Below are 23096 nucleotides of genomic sequence, written 5' to 3'. Positions count from 1 at the left end.
TTGAAAGTGGAATACAAGATCCACAGCCATGAAGGCAATTCAGTACACAATCTGTGTTCAGAAAATTATCTGGAATTCAGGTGGCCCATCCTTTTGGAGCTCGTTTAAGGCTCGATTAACATACCCTTTTGAAGCAAGAAGTTTTCCATCTGAAACAGACACTAGAACAATAAGCAAATGAATAAAACCAGTACACAGAAAAAGATCAAGAAAAACTACAAGAGGCAACTGAAACAGACACTAGAATCACATTAATTAGATCAAGAAAAAGAAGAAAACAAAATAACAAAAAAAAAGGCATTACCAAGAGGCAACTTGAATCATTCTAATGATATATATTCACTTGATTCATCCTCAACCTGAAAGAAATACATATAGTCAATTAACAAATGATTCACAAAATATTTAATGAATACAATTTATTCAAAATATACTTACTTGTGTTACAACTTCATGCATTGGATCACCATCATTCTTTACCCAATTACCCAAACAAACCAAAGCTTCAACTGTTTTTTGCACCAATGAACTACGACTATCATTAACAATTCGACCTCTTGTACTGAAAGCTCTTTCTGAAGCAACAGAAGTTATTGGAATTGACAACAAATCACGTGCCATTTGTGAAAGAATTCGATACTTAGATTCCTTATCCTTCCACCATTGCAAAATATTGAAAGAAAAAGCATCACCATTATTATCATGCTTAATCAATCCGTCCTCCAAATATGTGTCTATCTCAGATTTGGTGACCTGAAAAGCAACATTCTCAGCTTTACCTAACAAGTTAAAAAATAGATTTATTCCACATTGTGGGGTGTCTCGACTCTCTCGACTTTGAATACTAGAGGAATTAGTTGAAGCAGTAGAAATATTGACATCCACTTCATTTCTTTGAATGTAACTTTGATATACATCTTGTAAAGATTGTTTTACCATTTGCATTTGTTCTTCCCTTTCTTCTCTTGATTGGTAAATTCTTGAAAAGACAAATTCTGATAATGTGAGTTTCACGCGTGGATCTAATATGGATGCAATAATCATTATCAAGTTACAGGATTTCCAATATTTATCAAATTTCTCCTTCATTTTCACTGCCATTGCCTTCATAAACCCACCTTCACTTTCAACTTTTTCCTGCAATATTGCTTGAACTCTCCAAATTTCAAGAAAATATAAGTTTGTTGTTGCATAAGATGACCCAGAAAATAGGGTCGACACTGAATAAAAAACTTGAAGAAAATCACATATCACTGCAATTTTTTCCCAATCCTCGGGTCCAAGCAACCATACCAAACCTGGGTCTTCCATGCTATATCTTGCAAAAGCATCTTTATATAAAAGAGCTCTTTCCAACATAAAATATGTTGAATTCCATCGAGTTGGTACATCTAACACTAACTTCTTTGACGTTGAAAGATCCAACTCTCTAGCTGCAGCTGCAAAACCATGGAGTCTTGAAGGTGAAACTTTGATATATTTAACTGCCTCTCTAATGCTAATGATTTCATCCTTAATGGCACTCAACCCATCTTGTACCATTATATTCAAAATATGTGCACAACATCGCACATGAAAAAATTTACCTCCATGATACAAGTTGATGCCGCTCTTTTCCATGTTTTCTTTTAATTTTCTGACAAGAACATCATTTGATGAAGCGTTGTCAACTGTAATAGATATTATTTTCTTTTTAATCTCCCACTCTGCAAGATGCTTAGCAATTACATTTGCTAAAACTAACCCAGTATGAGGTGGCTCAACTTCGGTAAAGTTGATGATACGTTGTTGCATCTTCCAATCTTTATCAATGAAATGTGCTGTTAATGCCAAATATCCAAGTTGTTGGTTTGATGTCCACATATCTGTAGTCAAAGCAATCTTCTCAACACCCTTGAAGACAAGAAGCAATTTCTTCTTTTCATCTTCATATAATTTCATGACATCTCTCTTAACTGTCGTTCTTGAAACTGGCACCCAATTAGGAAAACCAAGCCTAAGAATGAACCTAAACCAACAATTATCCACTATGGAAAAAGCATGTTTTCCGGTTGCCACTAGTTTTGCAATTAACTCTCTTATTGCTTGAGCATCAATGTTGGAACCAATTTCCATAAGCTTCTTCGTGACATCTGAAGTAGTCTCAGATTTAAAACTTAAAGTCGTTTGCTTTTTGTTAGCAAAACGTGTCAAACATTTGTGTCTTCTCATTGATGATGTAGAGCCTCCTCCACTTATCGAAAATAGTGCACTGCAGTATTTACATTTTCCTTTTTTGATACCATTTATAACAACCTCGTCAAAATCATTCCATATTGTAGAAGTCTTTGACCTTGACCTTTTTGCACCACTTATACGTACTTCATGAGCATCTATTGAAACCCCTTCATAGTCAGGGTCTTGCGAATCTATAGGAGTTTCATTAGAGGAATGTACTCCGATTGGGACATCATCTGAACTCGGTCTTGAATCACATACTTGTTTGCCCTTATTAATGCTCTACTTCCTAAATTTGTCATTCTTCAAACTAGTAATTTTCCCTCCTGCTCAAGCTATTCTCCTATTTGAACATGAAAAGAAACTACTCATCAACAAGCATATTACCAGTTACGTCTAATCAAACAAGAAGATTGTTCAATCATCATAATGAGATACTTGAGGTGGGCAGACTAGAATCTCATTCTATTCTGCTCACATGATCACAATCATGCAACATGGAAGCAAATGGTATGTTATTTGAAAGTGTAGAAACACGAACAAGAAGAGAAAGAGAAACAACGATCACGATGTAACGTGGAAAACCCTCAACAAGAGGGAAAAAACCACGAATGAGGAGGAGCCGGTGCCCACTAGCCGTCAGACTCTCTCTCTCCTTAGTCTTTCATTCACACCATAAGGATTAGGGTTACACGACTTAAATAATGCCCAACAAGGGCTACAAGTTGGATCGGATACGGATCCGGACCCGGTCCCGAGACCCATCTAACATACTTCAACACTCCCCCTCAAGTTGCGCATACATATCAAACATGCCCAACTTGGATACATTTCTCTCAAATGAGGTCGAAGATAAAGCCTTCGTCAGAACATCAGCCGTTTGGTCTTCAGATCTCATGTAAGGAAGTACAAGTTCTTTAGCATCAATTCTCTCTCGAATGAAATGCCGGTCAATCTCAACATGCTTTGTTCTGTCATGAAGCACAGGGTTGTTGGCCAAGTTAATTGCAGACTTGTTATCGCAATACATCTTCATTGGTTCTTCAACCTTTATACCAATATCAGTCAACAATACTTTCAGCCACAAAAGCTCGGAAACTCCCATAGCAACAGCTCTGTATTCTGCTTCAGCACTGGAACGCGAACAAACATCTTGCCTTTTCCTTCTCCACACTATGAGATTCCCTCCCAAATAAATACAATAGCCGGAGGTGGACCTCCTAGTGTCAATACAGCCTGCCCAGTCTGCATATGAATAACCTTCAATCCCAAGAGTGTCTTGCTTGACATATAAGAGACCTTTGCCAGGATTCCTCTTCAAGTAGCACAAGATCCTGTCAATAGCCTTCAAGTGGGCATCCGTGGGAGCATGCATGAACTGGCTCATCACATTCACAGCAAAGGTAATATCAGGTCTAGTGAGAGTAAGATAAATTAACTTCCCTACAAGACATTGATATCTTCTTTTTGCCTCTTCACAGAGTGGCTCCCCGTTTCTAAGACTTAGCTTATGGCCAGCATCTAGAGGAGTAGAAGCTGGTCTACACCCTAGTTTCCCAGTTTCCTTTAACAAATCTAGAGTGTACTTCCGTTGATTTAGCACAAGGCTAGTCCCAGACCTAGCAATTTCTATGCCAAGGAAGTATTTCAACTTACCAAGGTCCTTAAGATCAAACTCGATCGCCAACAGTTTCTTTAACTTCATTATTTCATCTTCATCATCACCTGTGACAATCATATCATCAACATATACCAACAGAATAGTAACCTTTTGCTTATTTCTCTTCACAAAAAGTGTATGATCTCCATTCCCTTGATGGTATCCACATTGTCTCATGACAAGTCTGAGTCGTTCAAACCACGCTCGAGGAGATTGCTTGAGCCCATATAAAGCTTTCCTTAGCTTGCAACATTTTCCAGGTTCCTCATATCCTGGAGGCATACACATATATACTTCCTCTTCAAGGTCTCCATTGAGAAATGCGTTCTTGACATCAAGTTGGTACATCTTCCACTCCTTCATCACAGCTAAAGAGATAATGACTCTGACCGTCTTCATCTTCGCAACAGGAGCAAAGGTCTCCAAATAATCAATCTCATATTTCTGACTAAACCCCTTTGCCACAAGACGAGCTTTGTATCTTTCAACACTCCCATCTGGTTTGTACTTGATGGTGTAGACCCACTTAGATCCAACCAAGTGAGCCGCCTCAGGAATCTTTACAACTTCTCATGTCATGTTTCTTCGCAAGGCTTCCATCTCTTCTTGCATTGCATAGGTCCACTTAGGATCACTCTGAGCCTCAGCAACATTCCTGGGAATCATAGTCAAAGAAAGAGAAGATACAAAGCATTTGTAGTCCTTGCTCAGTCTAGAATATGAAACAAAGTTACCAATAGGATGTTGAGTACATGACCTGACACCCTTTCGCAGGGCGATGGGAAGCTCTTCACTAGCAGCAACAGTCTGAATCTCTTCTTCAACAGGTTGCTTCTGCGCACGACTTGGGTCATCCAGGGAAGGACTAATTGGATTGGGAGTAGAATTCTCACCACCTGTCATCTCATCTGTACAAACTCTTCGCCTAGAGTAAACTTGCCCAAATAAACGATTGCACTTCTCTTCTGCCTCAGTGGAACACTCTCCATTTTTCTCTTGTTCATGCACCTCACTAGATGGACCAACGGAGTCACGCCTGTAGTCCAAAAAATCTGTAAACTGAATTTCCTGACTCGGAGAATACTCTTCCCGTGACATAGAGTACTCCCCCTGAAGAGGATTCTCACCAAAATAGGAAACATGTTCAAGGAAAGTGACATCTTTGGTAACATAGGCCCGACCAGTGGAAGGGTCTCGACACTTGTACCCTTTTTGAGTGGGAGAATACCCTAAAAAAATGCCCTTAATAGATCTTGGATCAAGCTTTTTAATGTGAGGACTATGGTTGTGAATAAAGCAAACACAACCAAAAACTCTGAGTGGAAGAGAGAAAGGTTCACGAGTCCCCGGTAACAGAGAGTGAGGCGTCTTCCCATTCAACACACGACTAGGCAACCGGTTTATAAGATACGCACTGGTCAGCACAGCATCCCCCCAATACTTTTTTGGAACATGACGTTGAAAAAGAAGAGCCCGAGTCATATTCAATAACTGACGATTTTTTCGTTCAGCAACTCCATTTTGAGGAGGGGTATAACTACAGGAAGTCACATGAACAATTCCCTTTTTTCGAAAGAAGCTATCAACAGACTGGCACATATACTCTCGAGCATTGTCAGATCGAAATGTCTTAACAGATGCTCCATATTGAGTTTCCACATAGGCAATGAAAGTCTCTATGACAGTAGGAACTTCACTACGGTCTTTCAGCAAGTAGACAATAGTGTTACGAGAATAATCATCTATAAAGGTGATAAAATATTGAAAACCATGACAAGAAGGAATCCCTGCAGGCCCCCACACATCAGAATGAATCATGGCAAATACCTCATTAGACCGATGGCTAGACAATGGGTATGAAGCCCTAACATGTTTGGCCAGGTGACAGACATCACAAGACACCATAGTCATATCTAACCTGGAACATATATCAGGAAACAACTGTCTAAGAAAGCCAAAAGGCAAGTGTCCAAGGCGCTCATGCCACCGTAGAAGCAACTGAAGGGAGTCCTCTCTATTCTTCGTGGCTTGGCTGACTGCCGTCATGAGAGCCTGAGCAGCACGCATAGGTAAACGATAGAGCCCGTCAGAAGCTAGGCCAATCCCAATCCTCTTCCCTGTCACCAAGTCCTGCATAACACAGCGATCAGCGGAAAATATAAGTTCGTAATTTAACTCCTTCGTGATCTTGCTAACCGACAAGAGATTCAAGGGAATATGAGGAACATGTAGAGCATTGTGGACTAAGAACTTGTTCAAAAGTGGGAGACTCCCTTTTCCAGCCACAGAGATAGATGAACCATCGGCAAGGGAAACACGATCCTTTCCTGATGAAAGCTTATACCCATGAAAGACCTTAGGATCGCCGGTCATGTGGTGAGTAGCGCCACTATCAATGATCCACTCTCCCATACGGCAATCCGCCATAACGTCTATAGATGAAGAAGCTGCCATAATCACAGATAGTCCAACAGGAGGCACGAGCAGCGATACAACAAGAGAGGCACCGATGACAACAGAGAGCACCAACGGGCAGTAATATCCTTGGATAGAATCACAAGAACGAGAGAAAAATCAAGTTCTATCTAGAAAGGAACGATAAAGAGAGAGGTAATATCTTCACCGGATTCCCAATCAGCCCCAAGAGTGAACAGAATGTCGATTGGGGGAAACGATCGTCGATGTCGCTCGACGGAAGCGGTGCCTTCTCTCTCTCGGGCTGCAATCTCCCATGGGTAGAGGTTGCGCCACACGTTCTCCTTGCTGGAATCAAGATCCAAGAGGCAAAACCCAACAAGTATCAAGGTATAGAAGTGAATAGGAAATCAACTTGGAGACAAGGAAAGCCTTCACCAGTAAGACCAATTTAACCCCGGTCTTTTGTAAGGAAAGGGGGATGCGATCGCCGGAGCGCCGGCGGACGTTGAGGCAATCCTCAAGTTATGCTCCTCTCCTCCTTTACGCCCTCTACCAAGTCACGGACCAGCCACCTCTTCTTGCACGGTGGGCGCCAAACAAAAACAAGAAGATGGAATCAAAGATCAACCAAGCAATATATTGCAGGTAAGAGGCGGATGCACTTCACCGGATTTGCAAAAGACCCCTAGGAAGTGACGTGAATAGGGGGAGGCAAGCTTAGGAAGCGCCTAAGCACGCATATCTTCTTTCTTCTCCGGGAAGCAAGACTACGGCGCAAAAGGCAGTGGCGCAAGGGACAACGGTGACGGCGACGGTCAACAACACAAGAGCGACGGCGCAAGAGCGACGCCGCAAGAGTGGCTGCGATGGCGATGGCGCAAAGGGTGACACCGGCGGCGGCGGAAACAGCGACGGTGGTATTGGGTACAGCGGCGGCGGTGGCTGCTGCAGCAACGGCGGCGGCAGCGGCGGCGGCGGCGGCAGCGGCGGCAGCGGCGGCGGCGGCGGCAGCAGCGGCGGCGGCAGCGGCGGCGGCGGCAGCGGCGGCAGTGGCAGCGGCAGCGGCAGCGGCGGCGGCGGTAGCGGTGAGAGATATTAGGGTTGGAACTTCACAAACCCTAAAAATTTCCCAAACTCGTCGGCTCTGATACCATGTAGAAACACGAACAAGAAGAGAAAGAGAAACAACGATCACGATGTAACGTGGAAAACCCTCAACAAGAGGGAAAAAACCACGAATGAGGAGGAGCCGGTGCCCACTAGCCGTCAGACTCTCTCTCTCCTTAGTCTTTCATTCACACCATAAGGATTAGGGTTACACGACTTAAATAATGCCCAACAAGGGCTACAAGTTGGATCGGATACGGATCCGGACCCGGTCCCGAGACCCATCTAACATACTTCAACAGAAAGCATAAGACATAAACTGAAATAGTGTGACAGACATATATTTAGATGCATCCATGACAGAAACTGAAAGAACCTAGTATAAAGATTTGACTGTAAACAAGAATCTAAGTATATTTATGGATGATTCTGCTCAAGATTTGACTGAGCCTGGTGCGACCAATAAAACTGAGGCAGCATATTTAAATGAAAAAGCTATGAGTAGTGAAGGAGAAGCCAATGGTGGGGGAACCCGAACTGAATCAGCTCCTCTGAATTCATTTCAGCAGCTATCTGGCAGCCGGAATGCTTTTACTGGTCTTGCAGGTAGTGGGTTTTCTAACCCATCTTTCTCGTTTGGGACACTTCCTAAAACAGATTGTTCTTTCAGCTTCAGCACATCAGGATTTGGTTCTTGTTCAGGTTCTACCTTTAGCTTAAAGGGCAGCAGCACATCCTTGCCGTTGTTTGGTACTGGAAGCTCAAACAATGGAAGCTCATCTCCTCTGGGTCTTGGTTCTTCATCTACAGAGGTTAACAAATCCAGTGGAAATGCTCTGCTTGTGATGCAGGAGGTCCCAGTTGAAACTAGTGAAGAAAATGAGAAGGCATTCTTTGTGGCTGATGCCTCATTGTATGAATTCTTGGATGGTGGTTGGAAGGAAAGAGGCAAAGGCGAGTTGAAATTAAACATTGCCACAGATGGGATTGGGAAGCCGAGACTGATAATGAGGACTAAAGGGAACTATAGGCTGATCCTTAACAGTTCTGTTAAAGGAAGGAACACCCTCTCTACATTTGCTTTGAAGTTCAAGGAAAGTGCTACCGTGGATACATTTCGAACTGCTGTGATGGATCACACAGAAGAAAACAGCAAGTCTAGAAACACCCGAGAGCTCTCCAAAAGCATCAGATGACTAAGCATCAGAGAACCTGGTCATGTAACTTATCAACTAGAAAATGGTCCACTTAATTTTCCTTGTACCCTATTTGGTTGATATACCTTTGCTAGCACATATAAGTAGCATGACAGACAAATAACCAAGACCAAAGAAAGAGTAAAACAGAGCATATTTTGGGATTAGGTGAAGGCAGAGAAAGACATTATCTTCTCCACAGTTTTTCCTTTTCTTCCCTATTTCTCTTCTGCTGCCTAGATCCATTATGAGAACTTTCCGTCACAACACGTTAAACAATAAAAATGCATCAGTTATCAAGCTAGCAGCAAATTAACCAACTTCATCATAAGAAACTAGAGTGCCATTTGTAAAAGAAGCCATAAAGGAATCTGTCAACAGGAGAACGACATTATCCATAATAGACATAATGGTCCTGCTGCTAATGATGACAACGACAACTATAGGGGAAAAGGAGACTTCAGATGTTCATCAGTACTTCCACCTAACACAAACAAGATAAAGCAATAAAAACAAAGAAAACTCTTTAACACAGTTCGGTAAAAGTTACAGAATCGAGGGAAGTACCCAGAAAAACCAGACGATAACCTCAGCATAAATCCATAATTCCCAGTTTAACAAACGACCGACCATAGTTCATGAAATAAGCGGCAGAAATACGAGCAAGCCAAGCATCATATCGCACATATACTCAATTTAAATTATGCATGATACCCTTGGAATCTTAAGTAAGACTCTTTAAATCAAGCACAAACCATGAAAATAATAGGCTACTGTCAGAATTCACCATAGACATCTGAAAAGAGACTTTTGATGCGTCAACGAAACCAACAAAAAGCAGAGATTAAGGCAAACAAAGAAGGAAAAAAGAGCCACCGAACTTGCTACACTGCTGGCAGAACCTCTTCCTTGAGAGTTGGATATCACTGACTGGAGAAGCGGAGAGGCGGAGAGCACACTGACGCAGCCTCGCAGGGCAGCAGGAGCGCAGAGCACAGGCGGGCGGAGAAGAAGCACAGTGAAGCAGGGCGGGAGCACAGGCGGAGAAGGAGGCGAGAGCCGAGAGGCCAGAGAGGGAGAGTCGGAGTCGGAGAGAGAGAGGGAGAACGAAAACAAAGTTAACAAACCCTAGAACGAAAAAAAACCCTTTCCCGTTCGCAAAGTGAGTCGTGACTAGTGAACCGGTTTTTTTAAAACCGGTATGTTAATCGAGCCGAGTCGAGCTTTAACGAGTTCGCAAAGTGAACTCGAGCTCGACTCGATTAGTTAAACGAGTTGACTCGTGAACTCGAGCTCGACTCGTTTAACTAATGAAGCAGCTCGTTTACACTAACGAGTCGAGTTAAACGAGTCGAGTTCGAGTAACTCGACTCGTTGTGCACCCCTAATGATAGACGTTGAACCTTTGCTCAGAAATTCTTTCTTTTAAGTACATAATTCGAGCTTCTGATATTTGGAAAAATGTATCACCAAGGGTTTCCCATAATTCTTCTGCAACTGAAAGTAACACTTGTTGAGATAAAGTGGACAAAATATACGCAACCAAACTTTGATCACGTCTCATCCACATAGCATGTTCAGGATTGTTGTCTTCATGAACAGCAATAACTTCTCCTGCCTCATTTTATTGGTGGAGCCTTTGTTGAACCATCGAGATGTCCAAAGAGGCCTTGACTTCTTATGAAAGGCATGATTTGCCTTTTCCAGATCAGATAATTCTCATAGTTGAGTTTTTCGGTAATAAGGTGAGGAAGAAAACTTGAGGACATGCCAGAATGCGAAAGGTTTTCCATGACAGCAGAAAGGAATGGTATATAGGTAGAAGATGAGAGGGAAAGAAGACACTATATAACAAGATGTGTCCTTGGGTAAGCAAGAAAAAAAACGAACAAGAATTGCGCAAGAGAAAAGTAAATTCAGGATAGAGACAAGATGAGAAAATAGTTCTAACCAGATCAGACCTGTTTGGGCATTTCGTTTGGTAGAGATAACGTAACCTGGCTCTCTGATACCATGATAGAAATCTAGCACCAATATCTGTAACCAGAAAACAGCACTCACGCAGGAAGAGAGAGAGAGAGAGAGAGAGAGAGAGAGAGAAAACAAGAAGAAACTGAGGAGAAGAAGCCGTGGCCAAAATGGTTTGCACGGCCTCTATTTATAATCCCATTTCCAGAATTCTAAGAGTCTCCAATCGTAGAATCCAAGGAGATTTCACAAGCTCCAAGGACATTAATTACATCATAGAAACCTAAGAGACTTCACATATTACAAGGATATTAACTACAACATAGAATCCTAGGAGACTCTTCACATGTTACAAGGACATTAAATATCTTAACACATTCTACAAGGAGGTGGAATCCTAAGAGACTCCTCTTCAACGTGCTGGTGAAGGATTTATATTTTAACAGTGGAGATCGTCACCGTGTGACTAATTGAACCCCAGTCAAGTGTTGATCCAAGGGAGGCCATCGCCGGAAGCACCGGCGAACTCTGCGATCTCAACGCAATGCAGCTGCAGTCCCACGACTTGGTCAAGCTCCCTGCTCCTGAACAGCCACAGGATTCTCCCAAAACAGTGAGGAGAGAAGTCACTACTGATTACAATAAGTTAGGCAATTTAATCAACAAATACGTCACCGGAGATAGTATAGAACCCCAGGAGATTTCGGAATTGGGGCGTGGCAACTGCCTGTAGCACCAGCGAGCGCATATTCTCCATCTTCAGGTCCAGTGCAGCGCTCATCCTCTTCTTCAGCAGCTCCTCTCAGATAGGTTCAGCATCCAAAAACTTAACAACATCAAATCCAAACAATGTAATAGAAATGAAATGCTCAGAAGCTAGGGTCATCACAAGATTTCAAAGATTACCCAAACAGATTACAGAACTCATATGGCGTTACCCATGTCCTCGAGTGTTGGCTGGTGTTGTATGACCACTCAACCCAAGAGAGATACCGAACCCACGTGTTCGGTCTATCCTATCCACTGCATAGCATCTCAGCCATGTCTCTAGAGTGCGATGGACGATCTCACTGACCGTCGGTTTGGGGATGGTGTGCGGTACTAAAAAGAAGTGTAGACCCCGCCATCTTCATGTACTCCCTCCAAAATGACCTCAGAAAAATGGAATCACGATCGCACGCAATAGTGTGTGGCATCCATGCAACTTTCCAATGTAGTCTTGGTATACCTCAGCCACCATAGGCCCATGATAATGCTTGGGCAACGGAGCAAAGCGACTCTACTTGGTTAAGCAATCCACGACTACAAGCATGGCTTCCTTGTATTCTGACTTGGGCAATGCGTCTATAAAATCCATCAGGACGTCTACCCAAGGCCTAGTCGGTATAGCTAAGGGATTCAATAATCCGGAAGGCTTGACTGCCTCATATTTCTCCCTTTGTTCTCCCTTTGTTCTCCCTTTGACAAACTTGGCACTGTCTCACCATCTCACATATATCCGATTTGAAGCCTTCCCACTAGAATTGTGCCTTGATGCGGCTGGAGGTCTTGGCCACACCCTCATGGCCCGTGGCTGCCGAAGTATGGAAGTGTGCAAAGTTCATGCCTTAGGTATAACAACTCGTTTTTTGTGCTGCAATAAATCGCCCTTCAAGCTTTAATGGAGTATAGATCTTGGATTTTGGCGCAACGAAACTATCAATAATCTCAAACTTTCGTCCTTGTTTTGTGCAGCTAAAATCCGACTCCATATATTGGAAGTGCAGCTAAAATCCAACTCCATACATCGGTCTCCGAGACTGAAAATGTCATCAACTGCTCGTTTAGGCGTGACAGCGAATCAACTGCTGTATTTTCAGGCCCACGCTTATATTCAATGCTAAAATCATAGCCAAGTAGCTTGGCTAGCCACCTTTGCTACGTAGGAGTTGAAACCCGTTGTTTTACCATGTAGCATAGGCTATTGTGATTGGTTCTCATTGTGAATTTCCTACTGATCAAGTAATTGATAAGGACGCCATTTCTCTAATGCCAACACTATCGCCAATAACTCCTATTCATATGTTGACAGAGGCTTGGCTCTGCAAGTAAGGGCCTTAGACATGAAGGCTATGGGATGGCCGGACTGACGAAGGACAGCACCAACACCCATGTCACTAGGGTCGATTTCTACCACAAATTCCTTGGTGAAATCGGGAAGGGCTAATACTGGAGCTAATAGCATAGCTGTTTTCAGCTGATCAAATGCCTATCGTGACTGCTCCGTCCATGAAAACGAGCCTTTCTTCAACATACGGGTCATGCCATAACCTTGAATAAATTGCCTATGGTAACTCGTTAGGCCTAGGAAGCCTCGAAGTCTTCTCGGGTCTTTAGGCAATGGCCATTTCTTCATCGCTTGAAGTTTTTTGGGATCAGCTTTTTTCCCCTCCTGGTACACAATATGACCCAAATAGCCGATAGAGGTCTACCCAAAGTTGCATTTAGACCTCTTAGCATATAACGTATGGTCCCTCAAAATCTGCAAGACCTGCCTTAAGTGTGATGCGTGCTCCTCAATGCTCTTACTGTAAACAAGGATGTCGTCAAAAAACATCAAGACAAAATCCCGTAGGTGCTGCCGGAAAATATCATTCATTCACCGCTGAAAAGTAGCTAGTGCATTCATGAGGCCAAATGGCAATCACTAGGAACTCATAGTGTCCATCATGAGTCCTAAACGCCGTCTTCGGTACGTCCATTTCCTCCATCCTTATTTGATGATATCTGGCGCGTCATCAAGTTTGGAGAAGATGGATGACCCCGTTAACTCATCTAGAAGTTCGTTTATGACCGGGATGGGATATCTGTCTTTGACAGTTGCTTCATCTAGAATTGATTGAACATCCCAATTTTTGAGCTGCTTCTAGGCTCATGAAATTGTGTGTGTCTCTGAGTCAAGGAGAACCAACACTCTTTGCTTGTTCACGTACCCTACCATTCGCATAGCCTTGGGCTTAGTAGGATCGGTTAAGGAATGGCAAGACTTGTCCTCTTCCGCTGGTAGGTCTAGACGGCTGTTCGTTTTCATCATCCTCATCCTTAAACACAAACATCTTCAAGGTTTTGCATTTGTGTCCTTTCTGCCATTTATCATCACAATAGAAACACATGCCTTTCTTAATTCGGTGCTCCCTTTCTTGCTGAGTGATATAGTGAGTTTGTGGGGTGAAAGGCTTGGGCGGCCGTTTAATTGCCTTTGATCATCTTCCATGCTGTCCAAATCATGTATATAGGCCTCGGGAATCTGGTTTGGTCTTTCACGTTGGTTTCGATTATTAGCCATGGTTTGTCTTGCATCATTCCGTCTCATTTCAACTTGAGCTTCCAGTTGAGGTTGTGGTTGGTTCAACAATCTTCAGAGTACTTCCACCAAAACATTCTGATTTTCTGTGTCTACTTGCTCCTTACGTGCATCATAAGAAGTGCTCGGAGAGTTTGAGGCTTGAGCTATCTTTCCCCTTAGTCTCACGGGCTAGGACACTTTGGGTCGTCTTTTCTACCTGTTCTACCCGACGGTTAAGTTGCTGGCTTGCGCTATCTACGTTTGCCATGAGGTTTATTAGAGGGTCTAACTTAGTGTCCATTCCAGCCATTTTATTTTCCAGTTGGGTAATCCGATCATCATTGACACCAACAACCTGATTTTTTACCAAGACCAGGTTTTGGGTGGCATCCAACAACCACCCAAGCGTATTACAACCTTGCAAACATGCAGATACAACTCATAAAAACGCCAATAGCGTTGCATAATCAACAAATATGAATCGTTGCTGTGGTGCCTATAGTTCCAATAAATTCTCTTACTAGCAAAATGTAGCTAGCAACAACAAGAAACATATAAGACTACCTCAGTACATCAAGACCACGAACTCTAGGTGATGCCAGTGAGATCTACCACCATGATTTTTTTTCTGGACTAGCACTCTATCGGTTTTCTGCAGTATTATGTTTTCCATATTCATCATGAGCAGCCAGAAGAGGAAAGCAAAGATTTGTGCCAAGAAGAGAAGAAGTAGAATAGAAAAATCCCTTCACTTGCTCAATCATATCACCAGGATCTTGCAACTCTCAATGTTATTCCATCAACAGGACTAACCTATTACCCAAGAACAATAAAGTGATAAACAGTAACTGAGCACTTAGTACGCACCCCAAAAAAAGGCAAACAGAAAAGAAATTCTCTTCAGGCAAAGTTCAAACAAGAGATGCTTCATGATGGTTTAGAAACTAACTTTCTATAAAATTTGAAACCAAACCGATCAAAAGCACTATTAGACAATTCAACTTGGCAAAGTATAATACTCAAATCAATAAAAAATTTGAACTATCTTAAACTAAAAACCAGACTATCAAAACCAGCAACACCTTAAGAACATAAATACATACATAAGTTCAGTGAACAAGTGATGAAAAAATAATTCAGCTAACAAACAAGCATGGAACCACAACACTACTTTAACCCATGTCCCTACTATGCTAGAGTATACACAGTAAGTACTCTGACCAACTTACGCACTTCATAAAACGGACTCAAACTAAGCATGACCATAAATAAATATTGAACATGGGTCTCAAAGTCTAAGGACTCTAAACCAGGTTGACATTCAAAAATAAGACCAAACCTCAACTAAAATAGTATTGCCTCGTATACTCACCAATTAGGAATATAGCAAAAGACGTCCAGTTTTCTTTGCAAAGAATTGAACTTTGAAATGGCTTATTCTTCTCAAAATTTTTCACCATAGGCTTTTAGTGCATGTTGTGTGCAAAAGACATAACCTTCTTTTACCTAAAGTATTCGATGAAGTATTAGGATTTGGAATCGCACCGATGCTATCAAATCTCATGAAGGGATTTCTTTCCATTTTCAAGATATGAGAATAAAGAAATTGTTCTCAGCTTCATATTAACCTTGAATCATTCGCCCACAAAGGATCTACAATCAATGTTAGAGACTTCAGCCTTCATGTCCTTCATCCCTTGGCAGGCACTTTTTTTTTCTTGCTTTCTTTTGTCATTGATTTTCTTTTTTCTATTATTGCTTCTATTTTTTTTTTTGCTTGCCTTCTTTGTCGTTTTGATTTTTTTTTTTTTTTTAGGCCGACCTTCACCTTTGAGGGAAGTACCTCACCACCCCAAAGGCTACTACAGAACACCATCTCTTTGATGGTTTTGTGTAGCTTTGTCACGCGTCATACCCACTTCAACTTGTGAGTTTCAACGAGACAAAATGTTCATAGGTTGCTATCTTCATGGAATACACATAAATCACATTTATGCATACCCAATACTCTCGATTACTAACCCAGAGGAACAACTACACTCGCCCCGAGCCCATCTCTCAACACTAATTTTGCTACCTGCCAAGGTTTCAAAGAACACTCGGGCTTCCACCTCATCACACTTTCATGTTTGATTCTTGTAGATGTTTGATTGCAAAGGCGAATAGCATTTCCTAATCCTTGAGTTCCTCGACATCACTGAACCCATCTTCATAGCTCACACAAAGAATCTTTCCAGTCTTCTCCTTCAATTGACTGATAGCAAGGGCTTGAAACTTCCTCCTTTACCCTCAAAGGAATATCTAAGACAAAGCGAAGGTACATCGTAGTGCAGCAAAATTCTTTTTCAAAATAGTTGGTAAAGTTTATTAAAAAATTCTTGACGTCAAGTGATATATTACCTAGATTGTTTTCCCTTTTCCTTCAAAATGAGTACGTTGATAAAACCAAGTGACCTATGGTTGGAAGTAGAAAACCGACTAGGATGGTTTTTGCAAACTAGACATAACAAGAAATCATCCCCCTTGAACTGCCCGTGTAAATATAGGGCTTTGTGGTGGAAGTAGGGCTTTGTGGTGGAAGGGTTCATAACAAGATGAATTCCTCATACTTCTCCTATTAAAAGGGTTCCTTGAGAAAAAGGCAAAAAAATGACTAGGCGAAAAAGTTAATTCCAGCGCTCCTATCCAACTAAAACAGCACTTCCAAAGCTGAGGCGAAAGTTGAAGGTTGATAAGATGAAAGGATGGATTCCATACATAGCCCACGACACATAATTTGTAGTTGCAACTTTGAGGAATGGTCGGAGGAAAAGGTACTCTTTGCCTTCCATAGTTCCATTTCACATAGAATAAATTAACTCAGATTATTGAAGAGATATAACACACTAGAAATGAAAAACATGACAGCTCAATCCTCTCAGCCTAATCAGCAACAGCAAGATTCAATGTACTTGTTGTAAAAAACTGTAACATATGCAACTAGTCTTCTAATTGCCACAGCAATTGGTACTGACGCAAATCTTCAAATCAGTCAACAACTAATTCAGAATCAACCAGAAAAATTTATAGCTGCAGACCGTCTCATTTTTCCTTTGAGAAAGAAGCCCAACTTGACGAACAAAACAAATCACACATAGCCAAGCTACGATACCATGTGAACAAACTGAATATCTCACGAACAGGCAAATCTATCACATGTCTGACTCCCAAATTAATTTATTAAGAATCTCACAAAATAGCTCTTTAAGAGCTTGATCAGCCAACAAACATAAAACCACATGAGCTGTTGGGATCTCCAACAGCTTGAAACATAGCCTTTGCAGAGCCCTTAGCTCTCTACAGCTAAGATATTCAGCTGGGAAAGCAGAAAATAGGAAAAAAAAACAGATTACAAAGATAAGAAAATAAAAAATAAAAGATTACACAAAGCCAAAAAAACATAATGTTGACTTCCTAACATAGTAGATGCCATCTACAGTAAAAGATATTCAATGTTTCATAGCAATTTTGAAAATCATGTCCACCACAGCAAGCATTTTCATTTACTTATGCCACAGATCAAGACTCGTTTAACCAATCCCTTGGCATTCCAATGCAGAAGAACTCATATGAATGAATGCATACAGAAATACAAATATCATAACTGGATTGGAAAACAATTGGTGATCACATGATGATTACATACATATATGTTTACTCACTTTTAACAACTACAAGAACAAAATCAATATTGATTTAAATAATTCTGCTTCTCCTCGGACACCTCAAAGAATAACATGAAAAAGGGGAAGTTAAAGAGTTCAATTAATTGAGAATACACTTATGAAAGCTAATGACCGACTTAACGTACTCCATTGTGAATGAAATACAAAAAAGTGCTGTTGAAGCATAAAAAAACAAAGTGTACATACACACAAAAATTTCATCAAACAACTTGAGGACTAGCACATTGAAGACAACAAATGAGTGAGAGAGACAGGAAAAGATAACATACAAGAGCTGCGTCAGCCATGCCAGACGCAGAGCCTTAGCCAGAGAGAGAGAGAGAGAACAAGTTAACCTAGATGTTTAAAAAACGACCTCATATGAGAACACCCACCAGCGATTAGGGCTGGACCACCTTCGTTCCGCTGGTCAGGGCTGTAAATCAGAGACAAATAATGAGTATCTAAGCAGAGAAAGGCGTTTTGTGTCGGCCATGGCCTACTCAGAACCTGGATTGAGCGAGAGAAAGGGAGAGGTAATGGAGAAAGAAGGTTTAATGCATACCTTGAAGAAGAGCGGTAGCTCGGAGGGAGACGGGTTGCATGGCAGTTGAAGAAGAAGAGGGGCGACGCAGGGGAAGAGCCTGCGGCTGAGAGGTTTAATCGAGAGGAAAGGGAGAGAGTGTGTTGGCGGGAGTTTGGAAGCTTGTCTGGATTTACATGTTAAGGAAAGCAAATAATTCTAAATACAATGGCCGTTGGATAACTTTTTGGCTTCATAAAGGGCCCGTTTGATGGGCTGGAAATGTGGAATTGGAAATATATTTCCTGGAAAAATGAAGTGATAAAAAACTTTCCGATTCCCATTTTGATGTGTGTGTGATGACTGAGAAATAAATTTCCATATTTCCAAAAAATTATTTCTTAGTTTGATAAAAGAAACATATTTCCAGATTTTCTAGGAAGAGAAAGATTGATCTAGCGCACATAAACAAGAGTAACAAGCAAAAGCTCCATCATCAATGAGGAAACACAAATAAGATTGTTCCATTGAAGACAAAAATGCCTTAAAAGTATATTGGCAGAAAAAATCTGTCAGTTACACAAGAGAACAGAATCAGGAGTCGCCACTTTCATAAGAGAAAAGCTGGTGAGTTTGAAACTAAAAACACATGGAAGGAATTAAGTTATAAAGAAACGAGAACGATTGGGATTGTATGAAGCATTGCAGTTAATGAAACTGGAAATAGCTTTCTAAATTCCATCAAGCTTCTGGAAGATGCAAAAGTGAACTTCATAGAATCGATGCCTTAGATGACTGAAAAGATCAGTACTGCACAATGAAAATTGACAAAAAAAGACCTACGCTTCACTTATCAACTGGATGCAGTTATCAAACAGTTGCATTTCTCTTTTATTCCATAAATAGTGAACATAAATGATACTGCAAGAAATCCTAGTTTTTTCTTAGCTGAACAGAATGAAACATGTGACCTCTACATTATCAATGCTCCCCAAGCAAAGAAGCAATTGATTAACAGTTAAAATGAACTGCATCCGGACAAAGCATCACTTCTTAAAGTTTAGTGTTATCAATGAAAACATTTTACGGATGCAGAGAAATAGAGGGATACTCATAAACTTCAAGAATGTGGCTTCAGAGGTTCAATCATCAATGAGCTTGCTGGTATCCAAACTCCAGACTCACTGGCTGCATCCACACTCTTGATCTTTGAAGCAGGCAACATTGCTAAATGCTTATCACCTGAAATCAGGAAAAAGGTCCACTCACTCGGTTTGTTCACATACAACAGTAATTCAAGTAATGCAATATATTTCTTGTGCAAATGGCCAATTCTTGAGCAGTTGAACCAACAACAAGGATAAGGGCATAGCAATGGCTGAACTAGAAATCAGTAACTAATGACACTGACGACAGAAAATTCAATGATATTAGCAGAAACATAAGAATTAGTTGCTAAATATTGCAATTACTATATGAATAATATTGAAGTACAAACCCCCTTCATTCAAAAAAATAATGGTTTTGAGGTTTGTTGCATTAACTGTGGTTTTTACTGATATGGATATTCTATGTAATGTATTTTTGTTGAAGTCATCATGTTGGCATATTGTAGACAATCTTGATATTTAGGCCCAACCGGTCTGAATCTCAAATTTGTAAGGCTATTAGTTTCCAGATCATTTCCCCCAGCTGCAATTAGTAGTTTCGCGTGATTTAATTATAACTGTAGCAATATTTTGAGAGATGAAAAAGGCTGCCACCAGTTACAGTCTTCCATGACATCCCATTCCAAGGTTTAACGAAACATAGTGGTCATATTCAAGCCTCCACTTTGAGCTTGATCTGGAATTTGAGAATAGTAGTGGACATTTTCTTTGCATTTAAATTGGAAGTGAATATTGGAAAACAAAAAAATAGAAGAAGGGTGCCAAAAACATGCCATCCAAATTTTCATACTCAAATTTGACAAAATTCATCCTACACCTTCAGCCTCCACGCTGCCATATATGAACTATAGTTCACACGGCTCATCTTGACTCCAAAAAAGAAAAGAATAACGAAAAAAATAAATAAAGACATTACAACACGGAATTTTGCCTCAGATTTCATAAATTAAGAACTGCCTTTGCCAACCTTTTTCCTGTTTAAGCCTTAAGTTGTATGTTTATGCTTCCTAACTATCACATTGGTGGTGAAGAAGAAGCCTGTTTGATGGATTATAGAAATCCTAATACATTATAGCATCCTCATTGCTTCAAACTCTCTTCTGGCAATATGGCTCGAACAGAACAGGTACCCAACAGAGTAAAAGACCGACTCATCAATTGATAAGAGATGCGAATTTCACTCGGAATTAAGCATCATCAATTGATAATCAATGGGAATTTCACTAGGAATTAGACAATACTAATCCTATGACCAATTCCACTAGACTGCCGCCAATACAAAAATCCTCCAAGCAGAACAATCCAAGAAAATTTTTTACTAGGTGAAGTATGAGCCAAAACCACTCACCAGTCCATGACCCCAACTTCATCTTCGTACAAAGCCAGACATGACTTGGAGGATAAGAAGACGATGCAAAGGAGGGTGGAGAAGAAAACCCAGATCGAGTTCGCCACCGCTTTTCTTTGGGATTTCGATCTCTGCAAAATAGAACCGAACCCAAGTAGGGATTAAGATCTGATAAGTGCAGAAAACAGATGTGACGTGCGTACAAGATCACCAGACGACCTACCAACAACATCGCACACGGTAAGTCAGAGGGCATGGAGTAGCGCCCTCGAAGCCCTCAGCGACCTCGTTTCTCAGGTACACGGGGAAACTCGCAAGACAAAGAGCGAGAGAGAGAGAGAGGATTACCTACACAGTAGGAGAGTGAGAGGGCGAAAGAGACGACGAGGGCATTGACGCAGCAGCAGCGTCGACGAAGAGAAAAGAGGGCGTCGACGAAGAGAAAAGAGGAAGACGAGGGGAGCCCGACGGGAGATTGCGTGCCCTAACGGGCAAAACAAATATGCTTTCTGAATCGACCTCAACGGTCGAAAAAAAAAACCGCGTTTTGTTACACTGGAAATTTTTTAAAAATAAATATATTTCCTCAGCTACAGGATAAGAAGGATGTTCGTATTCGAATATTTCATCGATTTAATGCGTTTACAAAACCTTTATCCAATAAATTAGGATCCGTATCCCGGGTGAAATAAGCAGGTCCAAAGAACTGCAAGGTTTCAAAGTGACCCGGTTTTGATTAGGAAATTTCATGTGAAACCAATCACTGCGCTGAATAAACAGGTCCAATTAACCATCCGTTTTGAATCAAGAAACCAGATCTAGAGCAGAAAATCTCATATAAAACCAAGCATTCAGGTTATGGTTTTTGAAGAATATGGGTTTAGTTTGATTTTCTGTTTGTGTGGGCGGATTTTCCTCTGTGTTCTGGGTCTGGGCACCTTCTATTTGGGTTTGGGACTGGTCCAGTCTGGATCTGGGTCTGATCCTTCTTCAGTTGTTTTTGTACATCTCTCACAAAGGACATAAGTTTAGTTATTTGTGTTTTTAATACTTCCACTTTCTCTTTGAGGTTAAGGACCTCATTCTTCAGTACCTGCAAGTTGGAGTCTTGTTAGTATAAATCTGTGTTCATAGAGAGACTTGGGTTTTATCCCGCAACTCTATGTTTCTGCAAGTGGATGTGTATGTTTGTGTTCAGATATTATTTCTGATAGACTTGGCTTAATGCCGCAACCCCTCATAAATCCTTATATGATTTTCGGATGTGATATGGGTTTCTCCATTCCATTATCCTTATATATGTTTCTTTTATCCATCCAGCTGTGGGTTCCTGTACAATACATTTGCATAACTATTCTCAGCAGACGTTAGTAGTTCAATGGAGAAGTCAAATAATTTAATTTCATTAACTAACCTTCTAATATCTTTTTTGACAATGAAATTTTCTAATTTCAATTTAATCCAGTGTTTTACCTGTGTGTTGTCTGTTCTCACAATGAATTTTGTGAAGACAACATATATCTCACAATGTAGTAATGCATAATAAATTGCAATTAGCTCTTTGCGGTTTATTTCCCACTTGGTTTGATTTTCTTTGAAACTTCTTGAATGATGCCTGCTTAAATATATGTGTGTTTTGTTTTGATATGTATATTTTAATACTGATCCGTAGCTTTTGCTTATGCGTCGGATTCTATTCCAAATGAAATTTCATGTTTGGTCTGGGAAATCTAATTTTGGATGGTTTTTGCATATCTCTTGTATTCTAATTATATGTTTTCTATCTTTTTCATCCCAATAATATTGGGTGTCTTTTCTTAGTTTTTTCTGAAAGGGTATACAATGTTTTGATAATTTTGGAATATATAATGTTTTCATAAATTCTCTAAGCATATAACTGAGTGGAATGTGATGGTACTGCTTTTGCTAATCCTCATTTATCACTTTATATATTAATTATTCATGTGTCATGCTCGTCACAGGAACCCACAGCCTCCTATTGGATTCTTATTAACATTGTATGAACAATATGAAATTTTGCATACTTTTTGGGTAAGTGGGAGCCAAAACTCTTCTTCTATCTACACATGCTTCAATTTACATGTACGGTACAAGAGTCGAACTATAACACATCCCAAGTTGGCCCCTTTCTTTTTTTTTTTAAAGGGTGAGTGGCTCATTCTACCGTCCCTAAGAAAGTTCACTGCCCCCCCTCCCCGGGTTTTCACATAGCATGGTTCGGGCCCTTTTCCGGACTAGAAGTAAAACGCACTGGAACGTGACAGTGACCACTTAAAGACTCGGACCTGAGTCCTTATAAGAGCCGGACTACTTTGCCACCCAGTACGCTACCTTGCCCCTTTAATCTATGCCCTTTGAAATTAAATTATATAAAATGTTGTTGCTGTTCAAAATTGGGCAGTTCTTTCGTGTTTCACCTATCTTTTGTGAGTCCTTGCCC

General features: G+C 40.9%; 1 protein-coding gene across 2 annotated transcripts in view; it reads right to left on the bottom strand.

The window, feature by feature from the left end:
• LOC116267249 (uncharacterized) overlaps positions 1-21109 on the bottom strand; it is a 48986-nt gene extending 27877 nt beyond the window's left edge. Inside the window, exons 1-5 of one of the 2 annotated variants that reach the window (XM_031648875.2) lie at positions 20859-21109; positions 20636-20766; positions 19230-19360; positions 18161-18305; positions 17991-18031 (exon numbers count right to left, since the gene is read on the bottom strand). In XM_031648875.2, coding sequence (XP_031504735.1) covers positions 17991-18031; positions 18161-18305; positions 19230-19233 — 190 coding nt within the window. In that variant the 5' untranslated portion in view covers positions 19234-19360; positions 20636-20766; positions 20859-21109. The remainder of the gene's footprint in view (positions 1-17990; positions 18032-18160; positions 18306-19229; positions 19361-20635; positions 20767-20858) is intronic. The other variant, XM_050081159.1, reaches the window with a different exon arrangement.
• Between the last annotated feature and the right edge of the window lie 1987 nt (positions 21110-23096).

Source organism: Nymphaea colorata, chromosome 13 (assembly GCF_008831285.2).
Source record: "Nymphaea colorata isolate Beijing-Zhang1983 chromosome 13, ASM883128v2, whole genome shotgun sequence".
Taxonomy (NCBI): Eukaryota; Viridiplantae; Streptophyta; class Magnoliopsida; order Nymphaeales; family Nymphaeaceae; genus Nymphaea; species Nymphaea colorata.
This window is presented reverse-complemented; position numbering and strand designations above follow the sequence as displayed.